Source organism: Neoarius graeffei, chromosome 10 (assembly GCF_027579695.1).
Source record: "Neoarius graeffei isolate fNeoGra1 chromosome 10, fNeoGra1.pri, whole genome shotgun sequence".
Taxonomy (NCBI): Eukaryota; Metazoa; Chordata; class Actinopteri; order Siluriformes; family Ariidae; genus Neoarius; species Neoarius graeffei.
In genome coordinates, this window is record NC_083578.1 from 54,666,358 (window position 1) to 54,691,295 (window position 24,938).

General features: G+C 41.7%; 1 protein-coding gene across 3 annotated transcripts in view; it reads left to right on the forward strand.

Annotated features, from left to right (window-relative positions):
• Nucleotides 1-10,657: 10,657 nt before the first annotated feature.
• The window catches only part of ccser1 (coiled-coil serine-rich protein 1), a 223,941-nt gene continuing 209,660 nt past the window's right edge, over nt 10,658-24,938 (forward strand). For all 3 annotated transcript variants that reach the window (XM_060931902.1, XM_060931904.1, XM_060931903.1), the window contains exons 1-2: nt 10,658-10,824; nt 11,785-12,930. In XM_060931902.1, the coding sequence (XP_060787885.1) occupies nt 11,811-12,930 (1,120 nt within the window). In that variant the 5' untranslated portion in view covers nt 10,658-10,824; nt 11,785-11,810. The remainder of the gene's footprint in view (nt 10,825-11,784; nt 12,931-24,938) is intronic.

Genomic DNA, 24,938 nt, shown 5'->3' on the forward strand with positions numbered 1-24,938 from the left:
AGCAGATTTACAGAAAAATAAAGACTTTAAATGTATGAACCTAATAAATTTATCCCTAATGAGCAAGTCTGAGGTGATGGTGGCAAGGAAAAACTTCCTCAAATGGCATGAGGAAGAAATTGTGAGGGGAACCAGACTCAAAAAAGGAACCTATCCTCGTCTGAGTGATAACAGATAGCATGATTATAAATAACTTGCTTCTATAACGGTGTGATTATATATACCATGAAATTCATTCTAGTTTTAGCATGAGGTCTATTTTGTTCATGTTATCAACTGTTCACTGATGAGCAAAACTGTTCATAACAACTGCAGTAATAAGTTATCATGGTAATTACAGTCCTAAGCCATCGTAGCAAAACTCAGTGTCCAGAGCATCATCTAAGCCAGGGGTTTTCAAACTGTGAGAAAGTGTGCTTCCCCTCATATAAAAGCAGCTGAATCCCACCACCACCCCTCACACACGCACAATTATTAGCCTATTATTGTTGTGGTTACTAGTGTCTGTGTTCCACTCAGGCATAAAATGGGTTTCAACAAAAAAAAATCTTTTATTTTTTAAACATTTTCTACACCAAAGATCTTTCTTTTTAAAAAAAAAAAAAAACATTTTTAAACTTTTTTAGAACCCACCAAACATCTTACATTTAGCCAAACTTGTGCTTAAATTGTGGGTCACCATTACCTAAAAATACTTCATCCAGTTGCAATACAATCGGCCTAGAGTTCAGTAACTAAACTGAAAGCAGACTCTAGCTTTACTCATAACCTCAATTCAACAAAATCATCCATTTCAAGGCCTTTTGTGCAATTTAACTCAAGTCAAATATTTTTCGAACACATCAAAGTCAGTCCAAATGAAATAATTATCCCCCATGTGCAGCGCTCCTTTTCTAAATCGCTCAACATCGTACGTAGCCTATTTTAGATTGCTATCTTCCTCATTCCTACTTTACTGGGAACCATGAGTCTGCGTCTTTGAGGTGGACAAGTTTTTGATGCAGGGATGCATTGTAGAAAGGAACAATCGTAGATCATCCTCTACCTGCAGCCTTGACCGGTGCTTGTTTTTAATCGTGGTCAATACGGAAAACTCGCACTCACACAGGTAAGTGGAGGAGAACGGGATGAGCACTTTTATAGCCTTTTTGGAGAAGTGGGGGATTTCGGTCTCCACAGATAGCCAAAAGTGTGCAAGTGACACTTCAGTCATCTTCTTTTGCTTTAAGTCCATACTCAAGCTCCACTCAACTAGGGCCTCTTCTTCTTGCATAGTCAGTCCATCACGGGCTGTCACTGGGAAAGAAAATGGATTTCTCTCTCACCGATTTGCCAAAGTGTCCAAAATACTCTTCAATCTGTTCACGCAACCCCTTCAAATCTGCAATGATCACCTGCTGTATAGAGCCCAGTTGCAGTCCTGCCCTACTCACGACATCTTCCAAGGTTGGGAACATTTCCACAGACCCCCGTTCAACACGAGCACACCACAGGTCCAACTTTTTCCTGAATGCAGAAACTTGGTCATGTGCTAAAAAGGCATGGCATTCCTGCAGAGAAGTGTTCAGTATGTTTATACGGTCAAAAATATCAGAAAGATTGGCTAACATTGCAACCCAGTTCATGTCTGTCATGTGCTTCACCAGTGGGGAGTTGATTTCGGCGAGGAAGAGAAGGACTTCTTCACGGAGAATCACACAAGCGTGTGAGGTCCTTGCCCTGGGAGAGCCACCGAACTTCGGAGTGCAGGAGCAGCTGCTGGCAGTGAACGCCCATCTCATTGCAGAGGATGGAGAAGAGACGGGCTTTCATGACACGTGATTTAATTAGGTTTACAATTTTTACTGCCTCATTCAGGACTGTGAGCAGCTCTTTGGGCATCTTCTTGGTCGCCAAGGCCCGGTGATGGATGATACAGTGCGTCCAGACAGCAGCGGGAGCAACTGCTTTCACCAGACCACTGTGACGACCTGTCATCGCTCTTGCACCATCAGTACACGTTCTACAACAGCAGCCCCAATCAATATGACTCTCCTGAACAAAATCATTCAAAGAGTTGAAGATTTCTTCTGCTGTAGTGCGAGCTGGCAGAGAATGACAAAACAAAAACTCCTCCTGGATACTGAGTTCTTCAACATAGCGCAAGTACACCATTAGCTGAGCACAGTTAGCAACGTCTGTCGATTCGTCCAGCTGAACAGAGAAGAAAGGGCTGCCACGAGTACCACCCAGCACCTGTTCCTTCACATCAGATGCCATGTTTGAGATGCGGCGCTGGATAGGATTGTCAGACACTGGGATCGCATTTAGCTTGGCAGCAGCAGCAGCTTCTCCCATCATTACCAAACACATATCTTTAGCAGCAGGGAGGAGTAGCGTTTCACCAATGTTGTGGGGTTTACCTGCCTTCACTATGCATAACACCATGCGATATGAATGCTTCGGTTGCTTTTGTATTTATAGTGCTTAATGTCTCAATTACTTTCTTCTGTGAACAGAGTTCCTTTAGCTTTCTATCAAAAAGCTCCTGTGGCTTGGCCACCAAACTCGGGTGCTTGGTCTCAACATGACGCCAGAGTTTTAATGGTCTCATGCTGTCATTAACTAGTACCTCTTTGCAAATACCACGCTGAGGTAGTGGCGCATCATCTGGGCCAATACATGAAAATCCAAACTTTAAAGAATCAATCATTGTTATACTTCCTCCGTTTTCTACTTGCACCAGACTCTCTTTCCTCTCTCACTTTAGGTATTACAAATTTATCCATATCTCTACCCACGCATACTTTGAGTTCGCTAACCAGATGTTTACTATTTTTTCTGCTTTTTTTTTCTCACACTGTGCCTCCTCTGAAGTTCTTTGGTGCCCCCCAGGGGAGGCACGCCTCACCTTTTTTAAACTGCTGTTCTATGTGTATCTTTAAGGCCTCTGCATGCTCCTGCGACAAGGCTTTCGCAGATAGCTTTTCGCAGACAGTTGTAATTTATCGTTGAGTGGGGAGTATAGGCATGCGCGATGTTATTCACCAGCACAACGCAAGGGGGCGCGAAGTCGCTAGGAGTAGTTGGTGGATGTGGTTAGTGGAGTGTTTATCCTCCGGTTACTTATAATGACTAGAACTGGAGTCGTATAGATGTACGTACTTCCTCACTTCCTCAATCAACCGCTCTTCGTGCTGCTCCATCTTCGCTCGTGTTTTTAAAAATGCCGGTCGTGAAAACAAAACAAACGGGGAAAGTAGGGAAGCGGAAGTGCGTGTACAGCGGATGTAGAGTGGACCAATCAGAGCCCTCTTGTCTGCGACGCTGTCTGCAAGGCTTCTGCAGTGGTCACAATTTTTGGGAGGTGCGCGCAGAGCGTCTGCGAAGGTGGGGGGGCTACGCAGACGCTATCTGCGACACCGTCTGCGAGGACTGGGTTGTCAGCATAAATTGGCCTTTAGACTTTCCATATGGGGCTATTCTCCACAGGAGCGATGTGATCAGACTCCAGCCAGAAGTAGGGCATCAGGATGGATCAGGCGGGTCCGAAGAGCAGGAAAGGCCAGCATCAGGGGTATCTTGGGATTGACATGTAACTCAACAAAGAGAGAGAGAGAAAAAAACACAGGTTGTTTGGTCTGAGTCAAGCTTTGAGTCTGATTATTTTCACTATTGGAATGTGTGTTTGGGAAACGATGAGCTTGCACTTTGTGCATTAATGTGTTCCTGTAAGAAAAGAAAGTTACAGATCCAATTTATTAAAAAAAAACAACTGAGCCTGCATGGGCTGGGAACCAAACTGAGATAGAGCTTGTTTCAGAGATCATTAAATATTATGATAAACGGATAAAATGTAGCTGACTACAAGTTGTAAATAATAGCGCAGCCCCATACTTAGGAGAAATGCATCAACCTGCTTTTTGATAGCTTTTTTTGGCCATACGATGTCCATACGAATGAATGACAAACGTGTAGCACAACAAGGAACCCGATCGTGAGTGTAAGGCAATGTATCTCGGGATGGATCCAGGAAAATGGGAAGGGGGGGCGTCAACCCAGTGAGAGCAGGGGTCTGGGTGCCGCCAGAGGCCCCCGGAAGCTCTGCAGCTTTTAAATGCCCGGAGATGTCTTTTGAGCTGTCCGAGACGTGTTGTAAATGAAATCTCTTAAAGAAAATTACCATATCAAAAATGTTTTTAAAGTAAAAAAAGAAGTAGGAACTTTCAAAACCATTTTATTAGTCACTGAAAATCTGATATTGTCAGACTGGCAGGTATATGCATAGAACATAATTACAACTGATATAGGGTATATTTATAAAAGTTACACTGTCATATAATGCATTACCCCATGACACACTACAGTGTAGTACACTGACCACAAAACACTTTATATCAATAAATTATTACTATTTTAGCAACTGCAATCTGAGCTCCTGTTCAGGACATTCAGTGTGTACTGTACATATAAGACAGTGAATATACCCAGGGAAACTGAGGGAATGTAAGTGGCCACTTAAGACAGAGCTTAATACCGAGATAACTATAAACAAAGACTGCAAGAGCTGCATGTCTGTAATATAAAGTCAGTAACTGCAATCTAAGCTCCTGAGTCTAATAGACTGAAATAACGATACAGTGATCGTGTGAGTCGCATGTGAACAAGTCCTGTAATAAGTCTTGGTTCCTAAGACTCATGGGATTAATAAAAAGCATCCTTCTTGGGTGCTTTGTAGCATACATATTAATAACTTTGTCATAATCCAGTTTAATGTCTCTATGGACGAACAGGAGGGTGCCGGTACAGGCTGAGCCTATAATAGGCTTTTCAATACTTCTCAATCCACCAGTGCAGTGTCTTTCTCTGACCGCGGGCCTGGGTAGTTTACCGCATTTTGAACAGCTTACAATTCTAAGACCCAAGAATGGTGAGATAATATATTGTGATGTGGAGGAAATATTATAAACACTGATACACATAAATTCAGGAATTAATACTTACATTTTCTTGATGATAGAAGCAGATTTTCTTCAGAGCCGTTGCAAAAATCAACATCTCGGACAGACCAATCCAGCCGCTGTCGTAAAAATCAAAGTGAGGCTCACCCCCAAAACAGCACGTGTCCCATGTACATACACAGGGTATAGTGAGTACAGGGATACCCTGCTAATGAATACGAACAGTAGCCGGACAACTGATACGTGTGTGTGTGTACGCAGTAAGTCATTTTGGCTTGTGAACATGCGTGTTTATGATACCATAAACATAAAAGGATGGTGCACACCCTTTACTTGTAGTCTACAGTGCAGTCCTGGAATACAGTATGTTATTATGTCGATGCACAAAGTTCCAGCGCCCTGTTAAAACCCAGCAGGACTCGCCCTGCTTGCTTTTCACTGCGTTCGTGTCATGAGCGAAAAAAAAAAAACCTCAGCTAGGACCTACTATTAAATAGTGAAGTCAAGTCAAGTTTATTTAACAATAGACATTGTCGCAAAGCAGCGCTACAGAATTTTAATGACTTTAAACATGAGCTAATTTTATCCCTAATCTATCCCCAAAGAGCAAGCCTGTGGTGACGGTGGCAAGGGAAACTCCCTCAGACGACATGAGGAAGAAACCTCGAGAGGAACCAGACTCAAAAGGGAACCCATCCTCATTTGGGTGATAACAGACAACGTGATAACAGTTTTAACATGAAATCAGTTTCGTTGATGTTATAACTCTTCATTGATGGAAACTTGAGTGCAAAACTGTTCATGACAACTGCAGTCCTAAAGTTAGCAAGTCAACTATCGTCCTCAGCCATAAAAGCATTACTGTAAGAGTCCAGAGCGTCTTCCAAGTGTGACTATTGACTATCCATATGGGGCCGTCCTCTACAGGAGTGATGTGATGAGACTCCAACCAGACGCAGGGCACCAGGATGGATCAGGCAGGTCCGAGGAGCAGAAGAGCTCAGCATCTCGATCTCAGATACAAATTTATACCATAAACTCTTCAGCTCAATCCCACATAACGATTTATTTTGGTTAGTTTTAAACCTGATTAATTAAATAAAAAACGGCAGGCATATCTCAGTATCTGCAATATTAAACCTTTTTTTTTTTTTTTTTTGCCGGGGTGGGGGGTTGAGCGCCGGGTGCCCTCCTCCCTCCCTTAAATCCGCGCCAATACCATCTCATAAACACGTGACCACCGGACAACAAAATTTGTATCTTTATTTACATAAGACAGATGTTTTTTTAAAATCCAGCCCTTATTTTTAATTTGCTTTTTAAAAAAATAATGTGGGATTATTTACAAACAAATTTTACACAAGATATTCATGACAGTTTCATATAAAACTATTTAAAACAGTTTTATTAGTCCACTAACTTGATACTTTCTGTCATGTAAGGGCGGTAGTGCAGGACGAGTTTTATTGACAACACTGTGACAAGACAATGCAGCAGTTCATTGACATGAAATACACTACACTACACAATTCAATGTTATGCTATAATATTACAATGCCGTCTGGTGGATTGACGCACCTAAGCATTCCGTTCCCAGACGCGTCATTCCACCGAACTGGATGTATTATTCTATTCAGGTTGATTTTTTGGCCCTGCAAATATTTTGCTCGTACACTCATCAGGAGCTCCATTTTTAGGCAGTGCCTAAATAATAACAGAGGTGGACAGTAATGAAGTACATTTACTTGAGTACTGTACTTACAGTAAGTACACTTTTTGAAGATCTGTACTTTACTTGAGTATTACTTTTTTTTGAAATTTATGACTTTAACTTCACTACATTTGAAAGGCAAATATCGCACTTTTCACTCCACTACATTTCTGTCAAGGTCCTCGTTACTCGTTACTATGAAGCGGCTTTGAAATTGGATGTTTTTTCTTTTCTTTTTTTCTAAAACGTGATGGTTTTATCACAGGTGACACTGAGACAGCCTATCAGTAATCACTCGGGTCACGTCACGTCCATAGACTGGATAAAATCAAGTTCAATGATTTCTCAACAGCATTATTTAACACGATCAGTTGATGGCAGAATGGAAGGAGGCGGTTCTTCTGAGGAATGCACGCAATCAGGGCGATAGCTAGAACCCACGTTTCAGTTTTCTGAAAGGATTAAAGATACATTTCGTTTTAAATGCTTGCTTTGTTTGTCGAAAACGAACCACATCACAGCCTACAAAAACTCGCCATCCAACTTGCGGAAGCACATCGAGGTATATAAACGTTTTATTCCAAGAGAAAGCTTGCAACTAAGTTATCTGTGCTTTTAGAGCTAGCGATAACAATACAAACGTAGCAATGCAGTCTGGTTAGTCAAATGACTTCCGATGGATTTGCCGGTAGCCTTATCCACGGCTAATGTTAACACATAGCTAGTTAACTTGGACACCGTTAGTTAGCATGTAAAAACAGAGTTACGCTACAATGAATAGTGTTAACTTATCTGAAGTCCTTTCAGAAATATTCATCCATCCATTATCTGTAGCCGCTTTATCCTGTTCTAGGGGGTCGCAGGCAAGCTGGAGCCTATCCCAGCTGACTACGGGCGAAAGGCGGGGTACACCCTGGACAAGTCGCCAGGTTATCGCAGGGCTGACACAGAGACAAACAACCATTCACACTCACATTCACACCTACGCTCAATTTAGAGTCACCAGTTAACCTAACCTGCATGTCTTTGGACTGTGGGGGAAACCGGAGCACCCGGAGGAAACCCACGCGGACACGGGGAGAACATGCAAACTCCGCACAGAAAGGCCCTCGCCGGCCACGGGGCTCGAACCCGGACCTTCTTGCTGTGAGGCGACAGCGCTAACCACTTCACCACCGTGCCGCCTCCTTTCAGAAATGTTTTAGCATAATTTTGCCAAATAAACAGAATGTTGAAATCTTTCTTTTCTAGTAGCATTAGCTACCCAGTATGATTTTGAGCTTGAAAAGAGTTTGCTAGCATGTCAGGTGGAGTTTCACTGACTAGCTAGCTTAACGTTAAACCACCATGATGGCACAGCACGCGCTCATTTTGTGAATTCACATTTCTGTCTTTGGTAGTGGCGTTAGGTTTTGTAAGCGCTGTGGCAATAATACAACGATGCGTTGACAGAAAAGTACTTTTAAAAGCAAGTACTTTAGTACTTAAGTAAAAATTTGACTGGACAACTTTCATTTGTGGGGCGGCACGGTGGTGTAGTGGTTAGCACTGTCACCTCACAGCAAGAAGGTCCAGGTTCAAGCCCCGTGGCCAGTGAGGGCCTTTCTCTGCGGAGTTTGCATGTTCTCCCTGTGTCTGCGTGGGTTTCCTCCGGGTGCTCCGGTTTCCCCCACAGTCCAAAGACATGCAGGTTAGGTTAACTGGTGACTCTAAATTGACCGTAGGTGTGAATGTGAGTGTGAATGGTTGTCTGTGTCTATGTGTCAGCCCTGTGATGACCTGGCGACTTGTCCAGGGTGTACCCCGCCTTTCGCCCGTAGTCAGCTGGGATAGGCTCCAGCTTGCCTGCGACCCTGTAGAACAGGATAAAGCGGCTAGAGATAATGAGATGAGATGAGATGAGAAATACTCCCTGTTTGTTGTGATGCTGGCCTCAGGGTCAAAATATCAGCTTGTTCTGAGCCCTGCACAGGGTCAGGGTATGTAATTCCGAAATCATATTTTAGTTTTCGTGAGCTATTCATTCCTAGAGAACCAGAGCATTTTTTAAGGATTTTCCACTAGGAGACCAACTGGTCTGGGCAATACAATCACAGGCCCCAGAGTCCATGCAGCTGCACCGCTGCAGCATATTCTGTGATGCAAAATGGTTCACCAATCACCACACAGACAAACACACTACAGTGACTACACAGCTATCAAGAGCAATTACCAAGCACAAATGTTATGTCAAAGACACTCAAAGTTACACAGTAATGACATCGGATTCTGACATCAGCCATCTCAGTAACCAAATTTTAGTTTTGTTTTTCTTAACTAACATGATCTTGTGTGTATATCTTATAACATAGATCTTCGTTTTCCTTGTTAAATGTATACTTACATGGTACTTGGTTAATTAATTGCAACTGATTGAACCAAATGATAAGACATAAGGGTTGTTTTACAATCAGGGTACAAAGTTTGTGTCACAGGGGTCCAAAATTCAAATTGATTCAAACTGGTTCTTGTACCAGTTTTTAAGTGAAGGACAAGTTAAAGAACAGATTTCAGGTAATTTTTTGACATATGTGTATGGTAGTTTTGTGTAATCTGCTATAAGATAAAGAAGATTAAGTGTAGCTTTAAGCAGGGCTGGGAGAAACAAATGAAGTGATTCTCGGAGAGGACTTTTTTTTTTTGACAATTCAGAATCCACTACTTCCATAGTGCTTTTAAATATAAGGCTGTAAGCTTTGTGTTAGTTGTCTCTAATATTTATGTCCCAATATCTTGACCACATTTTAGGATGAAAATAATCATTTTAGATATCTCATCTCATTATCTGTAGCCGCTTTATCCTGTTCTACAGGGTCGCAGGCAAGCTGGAGCCTATCCCAGCTGACTACGGGCGAAAGGCGGGGTACACCCTGGACAAGTCGCCAGGTCATCACAGGGCTGACACATAGACACAGACAACCATTCACACTCACATTCACACCTACGGTCAATTTAGAGTCACCAGTTAACCTAACCTGCATGTCTTTGGACTGTGGGGGAAACCGGAGCACCCGGAGGAAACCCACGCGGACACGGGGAGAACATGCAAACTCCGCACAGAAAGGCCCTCGCCGGCCACGGGGCTCGAACCCAGGACCTTCTTGCTGTGAGGCGACAGCGCTAACCACTACACCACCGTGCCGCCCCATTTTAGATATATGTTATTTTATATTGAAAAATTAGCTGTCTCAGAGAGGACATTTTTTTGACACAATTGCATACTAATTTGATCAAAATAGTCTGAAAACTTACTGGCATTCAACATTAAAACTTAACTACCATATGTTTCCAATGATATGGAACTAAATATTTGTTTTATGGTATAAAGAATGATTGAAGTGCATCCCTTTTGGAGCTACCTGTGGTCAAAAAAGCACTTTTTCTAAATGAGATGAGTAATTTTGCTAAATATGACACATATTGCCATACATTCACCAAAAATAACGTTATCACCACATTTTTTTGTTGTTGCATGGTAAATAGAGCTATCACAGGGCTACAATAAACAACCAACTTTATTTAGTCAAGCCTTTTGATATTGAAGATAATAAGTGTTAAATGTGATTTTTAGCTTGCGGACCCTGATTGTAAAACAACCCTTAACTTGGTTTAAAATTTGGTCTCCCAGTGAAGCTGGTTTGGCATTGACTAGGAGACCAAACTATGTTAAAAAATGCTGTGTAAGAAGCCGAGAGTGAGAGAGTGAGAGACTGAGAGAGTGAGAGACTGAGTGCGCAGTGTGAGAGCTGCTGCGCTGCGCTGCGCCTGAGAGATGCTCCGGCGAACAGACCAAGGCCGAATCACAAATGATATGAAGTGCACTAAATAGGATGGAATAAGCATCCATCCACACCATGACTTCGTAGTCTTGGAGACAGCAGGGGGTTATTTGGGATTCAGCCATTTTTTTTTTTTTTTGAAACTTACCTGTGGACAGCGCTCGGTGATGACAAGGTGCTCACGTCACGCAGGCAGCAACGCGGAAGCGGAGATTCAGGCTCCGGCTCCACGTCATTTTAGGTGCACTGTTGCAACCAAACCATGGGGTTTGCTGTTTGAAACTGCCAGCCTTAGTATTGTTTGGCCTCGTAGGCAAACAGAACAGCGACGGGTTTTGGAAATTGGTTTCTTCAGGTACTGGTTTTATTCTCGGACGCTGTTGACCTAGCATGGATGTGACTAGCGCGGCAGGGTTTGCTATTGTAGCGCGCGGCGCTAATAATCCGGGCTGCTTAGCGTTTCCTTACTGACTGACAGACAGACAGACCGACCGACAGACAGACAGACAGACAGACAGAGCTGCTGCTGCGTTTGCTTGTGTACAGAGAGCCTGCGCTGTTGATTTGATGTAAAACGGCTCCGTATGTATTATTTTTCTGCTTTGCTTCTGACTCGCTATATTACTCCCGACTGTAGCATTTTTAAAATAATCGAGCCCAGAGCTGTCAGAATCAAACCCGCTCTGTTGACGCGCTTCATTATTGGTTTTAACGTCACGTGATGCCTAGCAATTTTGTATAAATGAAAACGTATATATTTTCTTTCTCTCTCTCTGTATAATATAAACGTTTCTCATTTCCTCAGTGACCTTAATTGTCGAGGTTTGAGATGTGAGCAGGCTGTCAGGTGTGTGGCACATCAGCATGATGCAGGTGTTCATGTGGAGGGGGAAAACACACACACCCCCACGATGACCTTGTCTTAGATTCTTCGTGAATAGTGTAGAAAGGGTTTTTTTAATTTCTGAAAGCCACACTGCTGCAATCTTATTCCCATCTGATGTTCGGGATGGAGTAAAACCTGCATTCCGTTGATGGGTGTGTAGAAGAGGGTGTATGCTCGACAGTCTTGTGTGAAAGCATATAGAAGTTCTTAGTCACTTTCACACTTCTAATTGTTTTGCTTGAAGAGGAAACACCTTTTTTTTGTTACAGCAAGTATGACTTCTTATGTGCAAGGCAAATTTGGTTGTTTTCATCATTAGAATGCACTACTTTGTGTAAAAATGATGCTGTTACTAAGACTACAGTCAACATTTATGTCTATTATTATTATTATTTCCATGTATCCTGACCTTTGTTTTCATTTTATCAGATCGGCATCTTTGGTGCTTCTTCCTGATGGGTGAATCAAGGCCTCGCCGCTCCACCCTGGTGTCCAGGTTGCCCATTTTTAGACACAGTGTAAGGAAAAGGCAGGACTCTCTGCCATCGTCTCCGTCCTCTGGCGGTGTAGGTAATGGCGTGCACACTTCTTCTCCTTCAAGCACCAACTCGAGCTCCAGCAGCACGGGAAAGCGGCGCAGCCTTTTCCGAACACCATCTATAAGCTTTCATAGCAAGAGGAGCAACGAGTTGCACGCCGATTCCAGCCAACTCAGTGCAGACAATCGGAGCCGGCTGTCCGAGCCGAGCTTTAACGACGGTTGCAACCACAAGACACGGCATTCGTTTGGATTTGGCGGACACAAGAAGAAGCTCAGCCGCTCCCATACAGAGGACTTTGAGAAAGCCCCCGCTAACCGCAATGTTTTCATTAACTGCATTAGCTCAGGGACGAATGAGGGAGATGATTCCGGCTTCTTGGATGACGTCAGCAGCAAGAGATCTTCCAAACCAAAAAAGCTGCTGTCCAAATCTTTTTCCGCTCACCATCGGTTTTCCAAGAACTCCTCTAACCAGGTTGAACAGGGTCAATGCAAGGACGATGCTCCCAAGACAGGAACTCCAGGTTCCTGGCCTGGTGAACTTGCAGAGAGCTCTCTACAATCCCCCATAGTTTCTGAGGACCGCACAACAGCCATTACACCCTCAGACTTTGTCCATGTCACCGAGGACACTGTCTCTGAAGTGGATGCTTTGCCTGTTCCGAGTCCAGCTGAAGTCACTCCTGAGAATATCAGCCAAGGTGTTTCTACCTCACAGACATGTGCCAAACCAGATCAGTGTACTATGGAGAAGCCTGTGCTGCCAGATATCAGCCAAACTGCCAATATACAGTGTGACAGTACCATTACCCAAACAGAACCGGAAGCACTGAACACAGCAGAGGAGCAGCGCCAGGATCAGATCGAGGCCAGTGAAAACGAACTGAACCCAGAGCTGAGCGAGGAGAGCAGCTCCAATGCAGAGCCCAGAGAAAGAACACACAGAAATACCGTGTTGGTCCAGCAGCTTGGAAAATCAGCCGGCCTGGGCAAACTGGAGAGCAGGCCAAGCTATCTGAGGAAACCTCACACAGGTATGAGGGAGAGGGATTTCAGGATAGTGTTGTGCGAAGAGTTCATGGCACAATAACCAGACAACCGCAAGTATTCTCCCCCAGGATGTAGAGGTTTCTTTTTCTGCTGTCATCATTTACATTTCCAGCATTTCTGTAGATACTCTCAGAAGTGCAAAAAACATTTCCCCGTGCTCGTACAAAACAGTCTATGGAGTAAAAAAATACCCTAAGGCTGTTACATAAGAGTTAGTGTGAGAGTTCGTACAGCAAAGCGGTCATCATATTTCAGTTGAAGCCCGGAATCTCTTTCAGTTAGTCATTGTTTCATTCAGTTCCTTGTTTGTTTTGCTATTGAGCAGGAGAAAGACAGTCGCCCAGCCAGGCACTTGCTATTTATCGTATTTGAATGTTTGATCTTTAAACTGGTTTCTGTTTGTTGTAATTTGACACCATGGGATTAAAATACCCTTCTCACTACTTGTGACCTGAAGCTATGCTTTGAATAAACATTATATCCCACAAATTCCTGTAATTTAAGTAGTGCGACATGAGGTATATGGTCTGGCATGTTGTTTTTGTTCATCTCATCTCATCTCATTATCTCTAGCCGCTTTATCCTGTTCTACAGGGTCGCAGGCAAGCTGGAGCCTATCCCAGCTGACTACGGGCGAAAGGCGGGGTACACCCTGGACAAGTCACCAGGTCATCACAGGGCTGACACATAGACACAGACAACCATTCACACTCACATTCACACCTACGGTCAATTTAGAGTCACCAGTTAACCTAACCTGCATGTCTTTGGACTGTGGGGGAAACCGGAGCACCCGGAGGAAACCCACGCGGACACGGGGAGAACATGCAAACTCCACACAGAAAGGCCCTCACCGGCCCCGGGGCTCGAACCCAGGACCTTCTTGCTGTGAGGCGACAGCGCTAACCACTACACCACCGTGCCGCCCCTGTTGTTTTTTTTATTATTATTATTATTATTATCCTTGTTTCCGAGAACCTCTCTGTGTTTTTGTCCTTCGTCATTTCGGACTCAGCAACCCTTGTAGGACCATCCCAGTTTTAGATGATCGCGATGGCATATTAGTGTGACTATCACTGAGCAATCCATTTTACCGTAGCTTTTACATGTTGGCTGGTACAAATGAATTCTTTGATTCTCAGAAGATTAGTCATGAGGGAAGTAGGAAGGGAATTGTTGTCTGTGTGGCTTCAGGAGCAAGTATGGTATATTTCAAGTTCAGAGTAAATCAGTTTAATAAAAGCTTTCTAAAAACGGGGGCATGTTGGTCCTGAACAGGAAAGTACAGGCAAAGCTCGTCCGTCAATATCAAATTAAAGGAAGGGGAAAAAGCAATATATTTCAATATTAAACAAATCATCTGTTCTTTCACAGAACTAAGCAATAGACTATCCCATGATGTGTTTGTCAAATAGGAGTTGCTCCATTATATGTGATTCTGATTTTAAAATGAAACCCATTTATCTTCCACTATACTGTATGACTATTTGTTGTAACCATAATGTATCATGCTTTGATGTTGAAAATACAGAAAAAAAGGATATTTTTTTTTTATTGCGGCTAGGAGACAATACTTATCTCATATGTGACACGTTGTCGGGTTTTTGCTGTTGTGGGAAGTGTTTGTCTTTAAAGGCAGTAGTCTAGACACAATTTAAAAAAACAAACCAAAACAAAACCCTGCTGTCCTGTGATATCAGGAAATGTTTGCCCACTTCAGCAGTGTTAACTGCACATGGGTCATTTTTAATAATCTGATTGCGCTGCCCAGAAATTTAGGTCGAGTGCCTGCATACACACACGAGTCTGCATACACAGTAAATATTAACGCGAAGTCACTTAAGTTTGCTCACTTAAGTCACAAACTCTGTCGACTTTGAGTATGTACTTGTTAAATGATGACATCAGAGATGCTTAGGATATTCTGGTAAGAACACGCATGACTGTCTTTTTAATGTATCTGTGGTGTCTAATGCATCTACAGTGTTAGAAGCTCTGCTTTAAAAAGAGAAGGTCGAAAAGGATATGTGCCGATTTGGCTATAAACCATGTACAGTGAGATTGAGTGGAATAATTTTTATTCTATCCACATTCACTGAATTTTGAGAAACAGAGCATTTTTATTTTCTGCATATTCAATAAATAACTTCATACAGAACGTCCAACAAAATCATTTCCGCTTAGGCGGACTTCTTAAAAACCTACTGATGGCTGCACGAATTGACTTTCGTGTTTTTTGTAGAAAGTGCCGTCTTGCCAAGGTATAGAATATAATGGTGCTTGAAAGTTTGTGAACCCTTTAGACTTTTCGATATTTCTGCATAAATATGACCTAATACAACATCAGATTTTCACACAAGTCCTAAAAGTAGATAAAGAGAAGCCAGTTAAACAAATGAGACAAAAATATTATACTTGGTCATTTATTTATTGAGGAAAATGATCAATATTACATATCTGTGAGTGGCAAAAGTATGTGAACCTCTAGGATTAGCAGTTAATTTGAAGGTGAAATTAGAGTCAGGTGTTTTCAATCAATGGGATGACAATCAGGTGTGAGTGGGCACCCTGTTTTATTTAAAGAACAGGCATCTATCAAAGTCTGATCTTCACAACACGTTTGTGGAAGTGTATCATGGCACGAACAAAGGAGATTTCTGAGGACCTCAGAAAAAGCAATGTTGATGCTCATCAGGCTGGAAAAGGTTACAAAACCATCTCTAAAGAGTTTGGACTCCACCAATCCACAGTCAGACAGATTGTGTACAAATGGAGGAAATTCAAGACCATTGTTACCCTCCCCAGGAGTGGTCGACCAACAAAGATCACTCCAACAGGGTTCCCGCGGGTCCTTAAAAAGTCTTAAGTACAACTTTTGGTTTTCAAGGCCTAAAAATGTCTTAAAATGTTTGGAATGACTGGAATTTTCGAAAGGGAGGTATTAAATTTAATATTGGACCGAACGAGTGAAATGTCTCCATCCGGTTTGGGGTATTTTTTTAACCGTAATTTTTTAAAAGTGACCAGCGCACCTTTTGGGGGCAGGATTGGTTCTGTGCGTTCCGTAGATCAAGAACTAACGTTAGGAGGCTACTGGAGGCGGTGCGGTGTGGTGAAGAGTGAGAGATGCGCAGGTAGCTTACGCGGGCGCTAGAAAGCGTTGATAATTATGGGAAGATGTCTGTTTAACGACAAGTGGTTGGGGGATGACAAATACCCCCCAAATAAGGAGAAGACTCGTTTGCGATAAAAAGCGCTGGATCGCACAAATGTGTTTAAAGCCGGTACCACAGCGCTGGGGACACGCCCACTGGGAAACTGGCTTTTCACCGGCACGCGCGCGCGCGTGTTAGAGGTCAAGCGCTCCGGAGTGAAACGCAGGGGGGTTCGTGCATGCGCACAAGAGTCGGGTGGAAAATGGGGCTTATAGGAAATACTACTAATAATAGTGATTAGCATCTTTTTTTTTTACATAATTAACATTGTTTATTGTACTAAGTTTAATATAAATATATAAACAACCTTTATTTCAAAACTCAATTAAAAATAACTACAGAAAATACAATAATTCTAAATATACTACAATATAAATAATTTGTACAAAAAGTTTAGTTTTATTACTTATCGTCTACAACAGTGTTTTTAATATAATAATAAAAATATTAACAACCACTAATAATAATTAGTAGTAATAGTAATTATTGATTATTAATCATTACTACTTATGAATTAGTGATTTAATAATCCCTAGTACTTATTAATGTTATACAATTAAGTTATTAAAAATTATTACAAATACTTATTAAAAAGTAGTAATTGGTAGAATACAAACAAATACTCATGGATTATAGATTTTTTTTTTTAAATAGTGAACATTGATAAAATAACTGTACTACTACTACTACTACTACTACTAATAATAATAATAAACAATAATACTACTAGTAATACTTGTTTTTAATATTATCAATTCTGTTATCAATGTTCACTATTAAAAACAAATTATCTATAATCCATGAATAATTGTTTGTATCACTACTACTACTACTACAACTGATAATAATAACTACTTTTTTAATAATTTAACTAATCTTATAACTCAATTTTATAGCATTTTAATAATCACTACTTATTATTTATTAGTATAATTTAGTATTTGATGATAATTACTACTTATTATTAAATTACATTTTGATAATCACTGCTTATTAAGTAGTAATAATACTGAATTATAATAATTGCTATGCTATTCATTATTAATTAATATAGCTAATAAGTAGTGATTATTAAAATGTTATAAAATTGAGTTATTTTTTAAAAATTATTATTAAAAAAGTTATTATTATTAGTAGTAGTAATACAATTATTCATGGATTATAGATAATTAATGATTATTTTTGAATAATGAACATTGATATAACAATTGCACTGATGATAATTAGTTTAGTTATTACAGCACATTGATTAATATTGATAATGGTTATGAAAGGTGACAGTTGTTTTTCTGTGTTTAATGTAACGCTCTGATGATGGTATGACTGCATAAACAGGTTTATGCTGTTACCTGCTATAATGCAGAAGATACTCGAGAACTTCCTCAGCCAGCTGTATACTGTACGACACTCAGACTGATTTTGCTGTCAGACACAAAATCACACATCAAAGATGATCTTTGGGGATTGAAATAATGCCGGCTAAGGTTGTTCAGCTGGTTCTACTTGCCGTTTATTGTTTTCGTTTTTGAAATGATTCATGGTGTTTTCTCCAGTAAACACCAGTCTTCTCCTTGCTGCTACTAGTAGTTCTGCAGGCCCAGAACACACGACTTTGCGTCAGCTGTTTGCATGTCTAACAGTTGCCATTGATGCACCCTGTTGTTCACCAATTGTGTGCATTCTTCTTAAGGTTCGTAAAAAAACTATTGCAGAAAAGTTTTAAGTTGTCGTATTTATCATTTTCTTTGTCATGGTACAGTCTTAATTTTTCCATTTAGAGGTCTTGAAAAGGTATTAAAAGTCTTTAAATTTGTACTTGAAAAATGTGCAGATACCCTGTCGAAGAGCAAGGCATATAATAGTCAGCAAGGTCACAAAGGACCCCAGGGTAACTTCTAAGCAACTGAAGGCCTCTCTCACATTATACCAGCGAATTCTAAAGGAAAATGTCAGGACATCTGTCCATGAACTGAATCTCAAGAGAAGGTGGGTCATGCAGCAAGACAACAACCCTAAGCACACAAGTCGTTCTACCAAAGAATGGTTAAAGAAGAATAAAGTTAATGTTTTGGAATGGCCAAGTCAAAGTCCTGACCTTAATCCAATCGAAATGTTGTGGAAGGACCTGAAGTGAGCAGTTCATGTGAGGAAACCCACCAACATCCCAGAGTTGAAGCTGTTCTGTACGGAGGAATGGGCTAAAATTCCTGCAAGCCGGTGTGCAGGACTGATCAACAGTTACTGGAAACATTTAGTTGCAGTTATTGCTGCACAAGGGGGTCACACCAGATACTGAAAGCAAAGGTTCACATACTTTTGCCACTCACAGATATGTAATATTGGATCATTTTCCTCAATAAATAAATGACCAAGTATAATATTTTTGTCTCATTTGTTTAACTGGGTTCTCTTTATCTACTTTTCGGACTTGTGTGAAAATCTGATGATGTTTTAGGTCATATTTATGCAGAAATATAGACAATTCTAAAGGGTTCACAAACTTTCAAGCACCACTGTAGCTTTAGACATTTTTATTTAATTCTTTCTTGGACATTTCAGTTATGTAATTTTCAAACGGCTTTTGAACCTGTCTCAGAAAGATTCCATAAATTTTCATGCTTAAAGATTGAAGAATGTAAACAAACCGGTGAAATGACCAGTATCAGTTTGTGAAAAATGCTATAATTATAATTCTTGAAAAAAATAGTTTTTACCATCAAACACTTTCTTTCCTTATTTTGTTGCATGGGGCGGTACAGTGGTGTAGTGGTTAGCGTTGTCTCCTCACAGCAAGAAGGTCCGGGTTCGAGCCCTGTGGCCGGCGAGGGCCTTTCTGTGTGGAGTTTGCATGTTCTCCCCGTGTCCGCGTGGGTTTCCTCCGGGTGCTCCGGTTTCCCCCACAGTCCAAAGACATGCAGGTTAGGTTAACTGGTGACTCTAAATTGACCGTAGGTGTGAATGTGAGTGTGAATGGTTGTCTGTGTCTATGTGTCAGCCCTGTGATGACCTGGCGACTTGTCCAGGGTGTACCCCGCCTTTCGCCCGTAGTCAGCTGGGATAGGCTCCAGCTTGCCTGCGACCCTGTAGAACAGGATAAAGCGGCTAGAGATAATGAGATGAGATTTTGTTGCTTTTGGGGGGGGGTTGTTTTCGAGTAGAGGCTTTTATTTTGTCCGCAGTTGGTTGAGGAACATGCTCCGCTGTTTGTGTTTTTTTCTTCCTCTGCTCATGGTATATGAGCTGATAGCCTAGTAGTAGTGTAGCCAATCAGAGCACGTGATTGCTCATATCCAGTGAATGTGGATAGAATAGAACAGTTATTCCACTCAGTCTCATTGTACATGTGCCTTGTTGGTTATCAGCTCATACATGACTTGATTTTGTGGAATAACTGTTAAATATGCAGGGATATACAGAAAAAAGAAATGACACCTTCCTTCAAATTTTTCTCCCCTTCTTCCTTTTAGGGCCTAAACAATTGTCTTTTTCACTAACTTCATAAACAAAAAAATAACCAACAAGAAACGCAACAGATTTCAATATGGAGTCACCCCCCCCCCCCCCCCCCCAAAAAAAAAAAAAAAAAAAAATTAACGCAACATTCAGAAACCAGGTGGGATAAAAGGTGTAGAACCACCTTTAGCAATAATAACCTTAAATGTTTTTTGTAGGAGTTTGTCACTTGCATCAATCTGGAGACCTTTTGGCCCACTCTTCTTCACAACATTGTTTCAGGTCATTGATTTTTGTAAACGTTCATTTACGCGCAGCTCTTGAAGGGGAACAGAATTCATTTTTAAACTTGCTTTATTTCTTAATTAATGTGTTATTATGTTTTCGGTTTTATTAACCTTATATCATGACTCGTATTGGCATATTATATTACGCTTATCAGCCTTTTCGTTTTTTAGCCATGCTGAATGTAGTTCGTATGGTCCACGGCAAGCGTCGCTTATCCGTGCGATCTTCGCAAGACTTCAAACGTGAAGTGTCAGCGCCACCATTTTGAAAACTGTTCACACAGCGGCCAGATCTCCATATCATTCCAATTTATATTAATTTTGAGATTTGCCAGCTTTATCAGTGATGGAGTGTCAGTCCTGCGCGCTGTGGCGCGTGCACCTGAAGGCGCGCCTCGGGCTGCGCACGCGCTGAGTGGACTCCAGCACACGCGCCATGAACAAGGTGCACCTGAGCTCAATTAAGGAACTGTGTGTTTGCCTAATTAAGGACTGTGCTGATGCATCGCAAAGTATTACGATATGCGTGTACGCATTACTGAGCCTTTCTACCCGTTGTCTTGATTTCCTGTTTCACAATCTTTGTGCCTTTTTCTCGTTTTTCTCCTCGCTTAGCCTTTGATGTACTGTTTGCTCCTCGACCGACCCTTTTGCCTGTATTCTCGTTTTTGATCTAGCCTGCAGTTTTGGATTGTTTGATATATATATATTTTTTCTCACTGTATATATATTCTGCACTTTATTAAACTGTATACTTCTGCACATACATCCGCCTCCCTCGCGTACGTGACATGGAGATTATTACCTCCGCCAAGGAGGTTATGTTTTCGGTAGCGTTGGTTTGTTTGTTTGTTGGTTTGTCTGTTAGCAACATTACGGAAAAAGTTATGAACGGATTGCTCTGAATTTTTTTCCAGAGGTCTGACTGGGCACAAGTAACAATCCATTAAATTTTGGCGGTGATCCGGATCACCTTCTGGATCCTGGATTTTTTTTTTAAAGGATTCTTGGCGGAGGTCTGCGCTCTCTGAGTGCTTTTCTAGTTCCATACGACTTCGAACCAACTGAGAAGGAGTTGGAAAGACGGCAGGGTAAGGACTAGTCCGTCGCACTGGTATTTACGTCATTACTGTCGTACAATTGAAACGTGCGGGATCAGGCAGCTGGTGGGTTTTAAAAATAATAAATACATATACCGAGCGCTTTTCCCACATAATCCTCATTAAGGTTTCAGACAGAACTACAAAATGGCATCTCCACTATAGAGTGCCCTGTATAGCGAGCAGGGAGCGATTTCGGACACGGGAAACTTCTGGCTTGATTACATCAGCATTCGAAGGAGGGCGCGCGCGTCTTTTGACAACATTGGCAGATGTTGGTCACTTTGATTTCTGCTGTAAGTTTTACTTCCATCCTACGAAGTCTCGCACAGGTCTCAGCGAATCTCGTTTACGGCCATTGCTTTGACATATGGACTGATATATTACATAGCATATTTCAAACACTTGTAACTTGCTATAGAGATCTTGCAGTCACGTGACTGGAAAGTACACAACCCCCATCTTGTCGGTCAAAAACACCGCTGAATACTGCTGCACTCGTGTACAGAATGGATCAATTTCAACCGACGGACTACACGGCTCATTTTTCTAATGAACAGATAACTAGATGTATGTCTAAAATACACTGAGTGCAGAATTATTAGGCAAGTGAGTATTTTGACCACAACATCCTTTTAATGCATGTTGTCCCACTCCAAGCTGTTTAGGCTTGAAAGCCTACTACCAATTAAGTATATCAGGTGCTGTGCATCTGTGTAATGAGAGGGGGTGTGGTCTAATGACATCAACACCCTATATCAGGTGTGCATAATTATTAGGCAACCTCTTTTCCTCTGGCAAAATGGGTCAGAAGAGAGATCTGACAGACTTTGAAAAGTCTAAAATTGTGAGATGTCTTGCAGACGGATGCAGCAGTCTTGAAATTGCGAAGATGTTGAAACGTGATCACCGAACAATCAAGCGTTTCATTGCAAATAGTCAACAGGGTCGAAAGAAGCGTGTGGGGAAAAAAAAGGCGCAAATAACTGCACATGATCTGCGGAAAATCAAGCGTGAAGCTAACAAGCAGCCATTAGCATCCAGTTCTGCCATATTCCAGAGTTGCAACATTCCTGGACTGTCAAAGAGTACAAGGTGTGCAATACTGAGGGACATGGCCAAGGTAAGGAAGGCTGAAAAACGACCACCACTGAGTAAGGCACACAAGATAAAACGTCAAGACTGGGCCAAGAAATATCTTAAGACTGATTTTTCTAAGGTGCTGTGGTCTGATGAGATGAGTGACTCTTGATGGGCCAGATGAATGGGCCTGTGGCTGGATCAGTAATGGGCACAGAGCTCCACTCCGACTCGGACGCCAGCAGGGTGGAGGTGGAGTACTGCTATGGGCTGGTATCATCAAAGACGAGCTTGTTGGACCTTTTCGAGTTGAGGATGGACTCAAACTCAACTCCCAGACCTACTGCCAGTTCCTGGAAGAAACCTTCAAGCAGTGGTATAGGAAAAAGTCAGCATCTTTCAAGAAGAACATGATTTTCATGCAGGATAACGCTCCATCTCATGCGTCCAAATACTCCACTGCGTGGCTAGCCAGTAAAGGTCTGAAAGGTGAAAAAATAATGACATGGCCCCCTTGTTCACCTGACCTAAACCCCATAGAGAACCTGTGGTCCATTATAAAACGTGAGGTCTACAAAGAGGGAAAACAGTACACCTCTCTGAACAGCGTCTGGGAGGTCGTGGTTGCTGCTGCACACAATGTTGGTCGTGAACAGATAAAGAAATTGACAGAATCTATGGATGGAAGGCTTTTGAGTGTCCTCATGAAGAAGGGTGGCTATATTGGTCACTGATTTTGTTTTTGTTTTGTGTTTGAATGTCAGATATGTTTATTTGCAAATCTGGAGTTGTCATATCAGTGTACCTGGTGAAAATAAATACGTGAAATGGCTACACATTTGGTTTTTATTAAGTTGCCTAATAATTCTGCACAGTGAAAGTTACCTGAACACATACATATTCTCCTAAAATGGCCAAAACTAAAAACACCCCACTCTAACTTCCATACATATTCAGCTTTGATATTTATGAGTCTTTTTGGTTGATTGAGAACATAGTTGTTGTTCAATAATAAAACTAATCCTCAAAAATACAACTTGCCTAATAATTCTGCACTCCGTGTAAATGATCTACAGATTTGTGACCCTTATGGCTTTCCGGACGGAGTTTTCACAACCGGATTTTGAACTGCCAGCGGAATACCCGGACGTGTATGATTACCTCATCAACTTTCCCTCGCTGTTCAGTGGTGAAGCACTGCGTGCTTATAAATCTCTGGACAGTTATCTTTACAGAAATTCAGGATTTGTCAGCGACTCAGATGTGGCATCTTGTAAACAAGAAAATAATCCTCATTGGATGGGTAAGTCACTTAAGTATTGAGTATAGCACTGACCAGCCGATTATAGAATCGAATAAGGTAATTCCAAATCGTCCGTCTTGTTTACATGGATCTGGCGTTGGAGAGGTAGAGGCTTGGCAGTGGAGGTTTGAGTAGCTGTTTTCTGAGCTTAGTCAACAGGCCGGCTCTGCCTGCAGCCTCGCTTTTGCTTCGGCTCCCGGCGCCGCCTCCTTCGCTTTGCTTCCAATAACAATCCACGGAGACCTCGCTGTCTCGCCATCTCGTCCGGAATGTTATTTTTTTTCTCGTCCGGAATGTTGTGCATGCGATGGAAATCGCTACAAACCGTCATTTTCTGCTGGAAACCAATGTCCAGTAAGTCCATGCGGTTGTAGTGGATATTGAAGTCCGGTACAGACGAACAACACGCAAAAATACACACAAAAAACATAAAAAACGTGCACAGGTAGGGAGAGCTTGTGGCCGCAGCCGTTGTAGTAGAATTGTATATAGTAGGGTTTTCCAGAAGAAAAGGTAAAAGCAGAAGTAGAACCAGAAGTAGAAGTAGAAGGCGGAATATGGCGTTTGACCGACACGATGGCGTCCGTCACAATCTGGATCGGCTGTGACGTCACATGCAAGTGCTCCATAGCAGTGACAAAACAGCCGTCAGAAATGCATTCCTGCATTTTATAAAATGAGAGAGAGAATTTTGATTAAAAAAATTTGCCTTCAGTTCCCTTTTAAGATCCCACCGCAGCATCTCAATGGGGTTGAGGTCTGGACTTTGACTTGGCCACTACAACACCTTGATTATTTTTCTTTCTTATTTAGCTATTCAGATGTTGATTTGCTGGTGTGCTTGAGATCATTGTCTTGTTGCATGACCCAATTTTGTCCTAGCTTAAGCTTTGGACAGATGGCCTCACATTTTTATCTCAAGTGTATTCTGGTGTAAAGTGGAGTACATCATTGTCTGACTGTTACTGCAAAAGCCCAACTCGCTCCTCCTCCACCATGATTGACGGTTGTTGGGCTGCATCTGTGCATGACCAACCATCTTTCCCTTGGTCTTATCAGTCCAAAGGATTTTGCTCTGGAATTTTGTGGTTTGTTCGAATGCAATTTTGCAAACCTAAGTCGTGCTGCCATCATCTATTTGGAGAGAATGGTTTTGCCTTGCCGCCCTTCCATGAAAGCCATACTTGTTCAGTCATTTTCTGATTGTGCTGTCATGACCATAAACGTTTTTAATGTGCTTACAGAGGCCTGGATGTCACATGATATAGCTCTTGGGTTTTTGTTTATATCTTGGAGCATTTAAAAGTTCTGAATTTGCTGGGACACCCACTCCTGGTCAGCTTGGCAACTGTTTTTAAAGGCTGTCCGTTTGTAAACGGTCCTTCTCGATGTAGAATGGTAAATTTCAAATTGTTTGGAGATGGCCTCATCACCTATCCCAGACTGATGAGCAGCAACAATTGCTATCAATCTCAATCCTTTATTTCAATTACATATAAACCTATAATAGACTACATGAGTCTGCAAATAGCGCACTGCTAATCAAGGCAGACT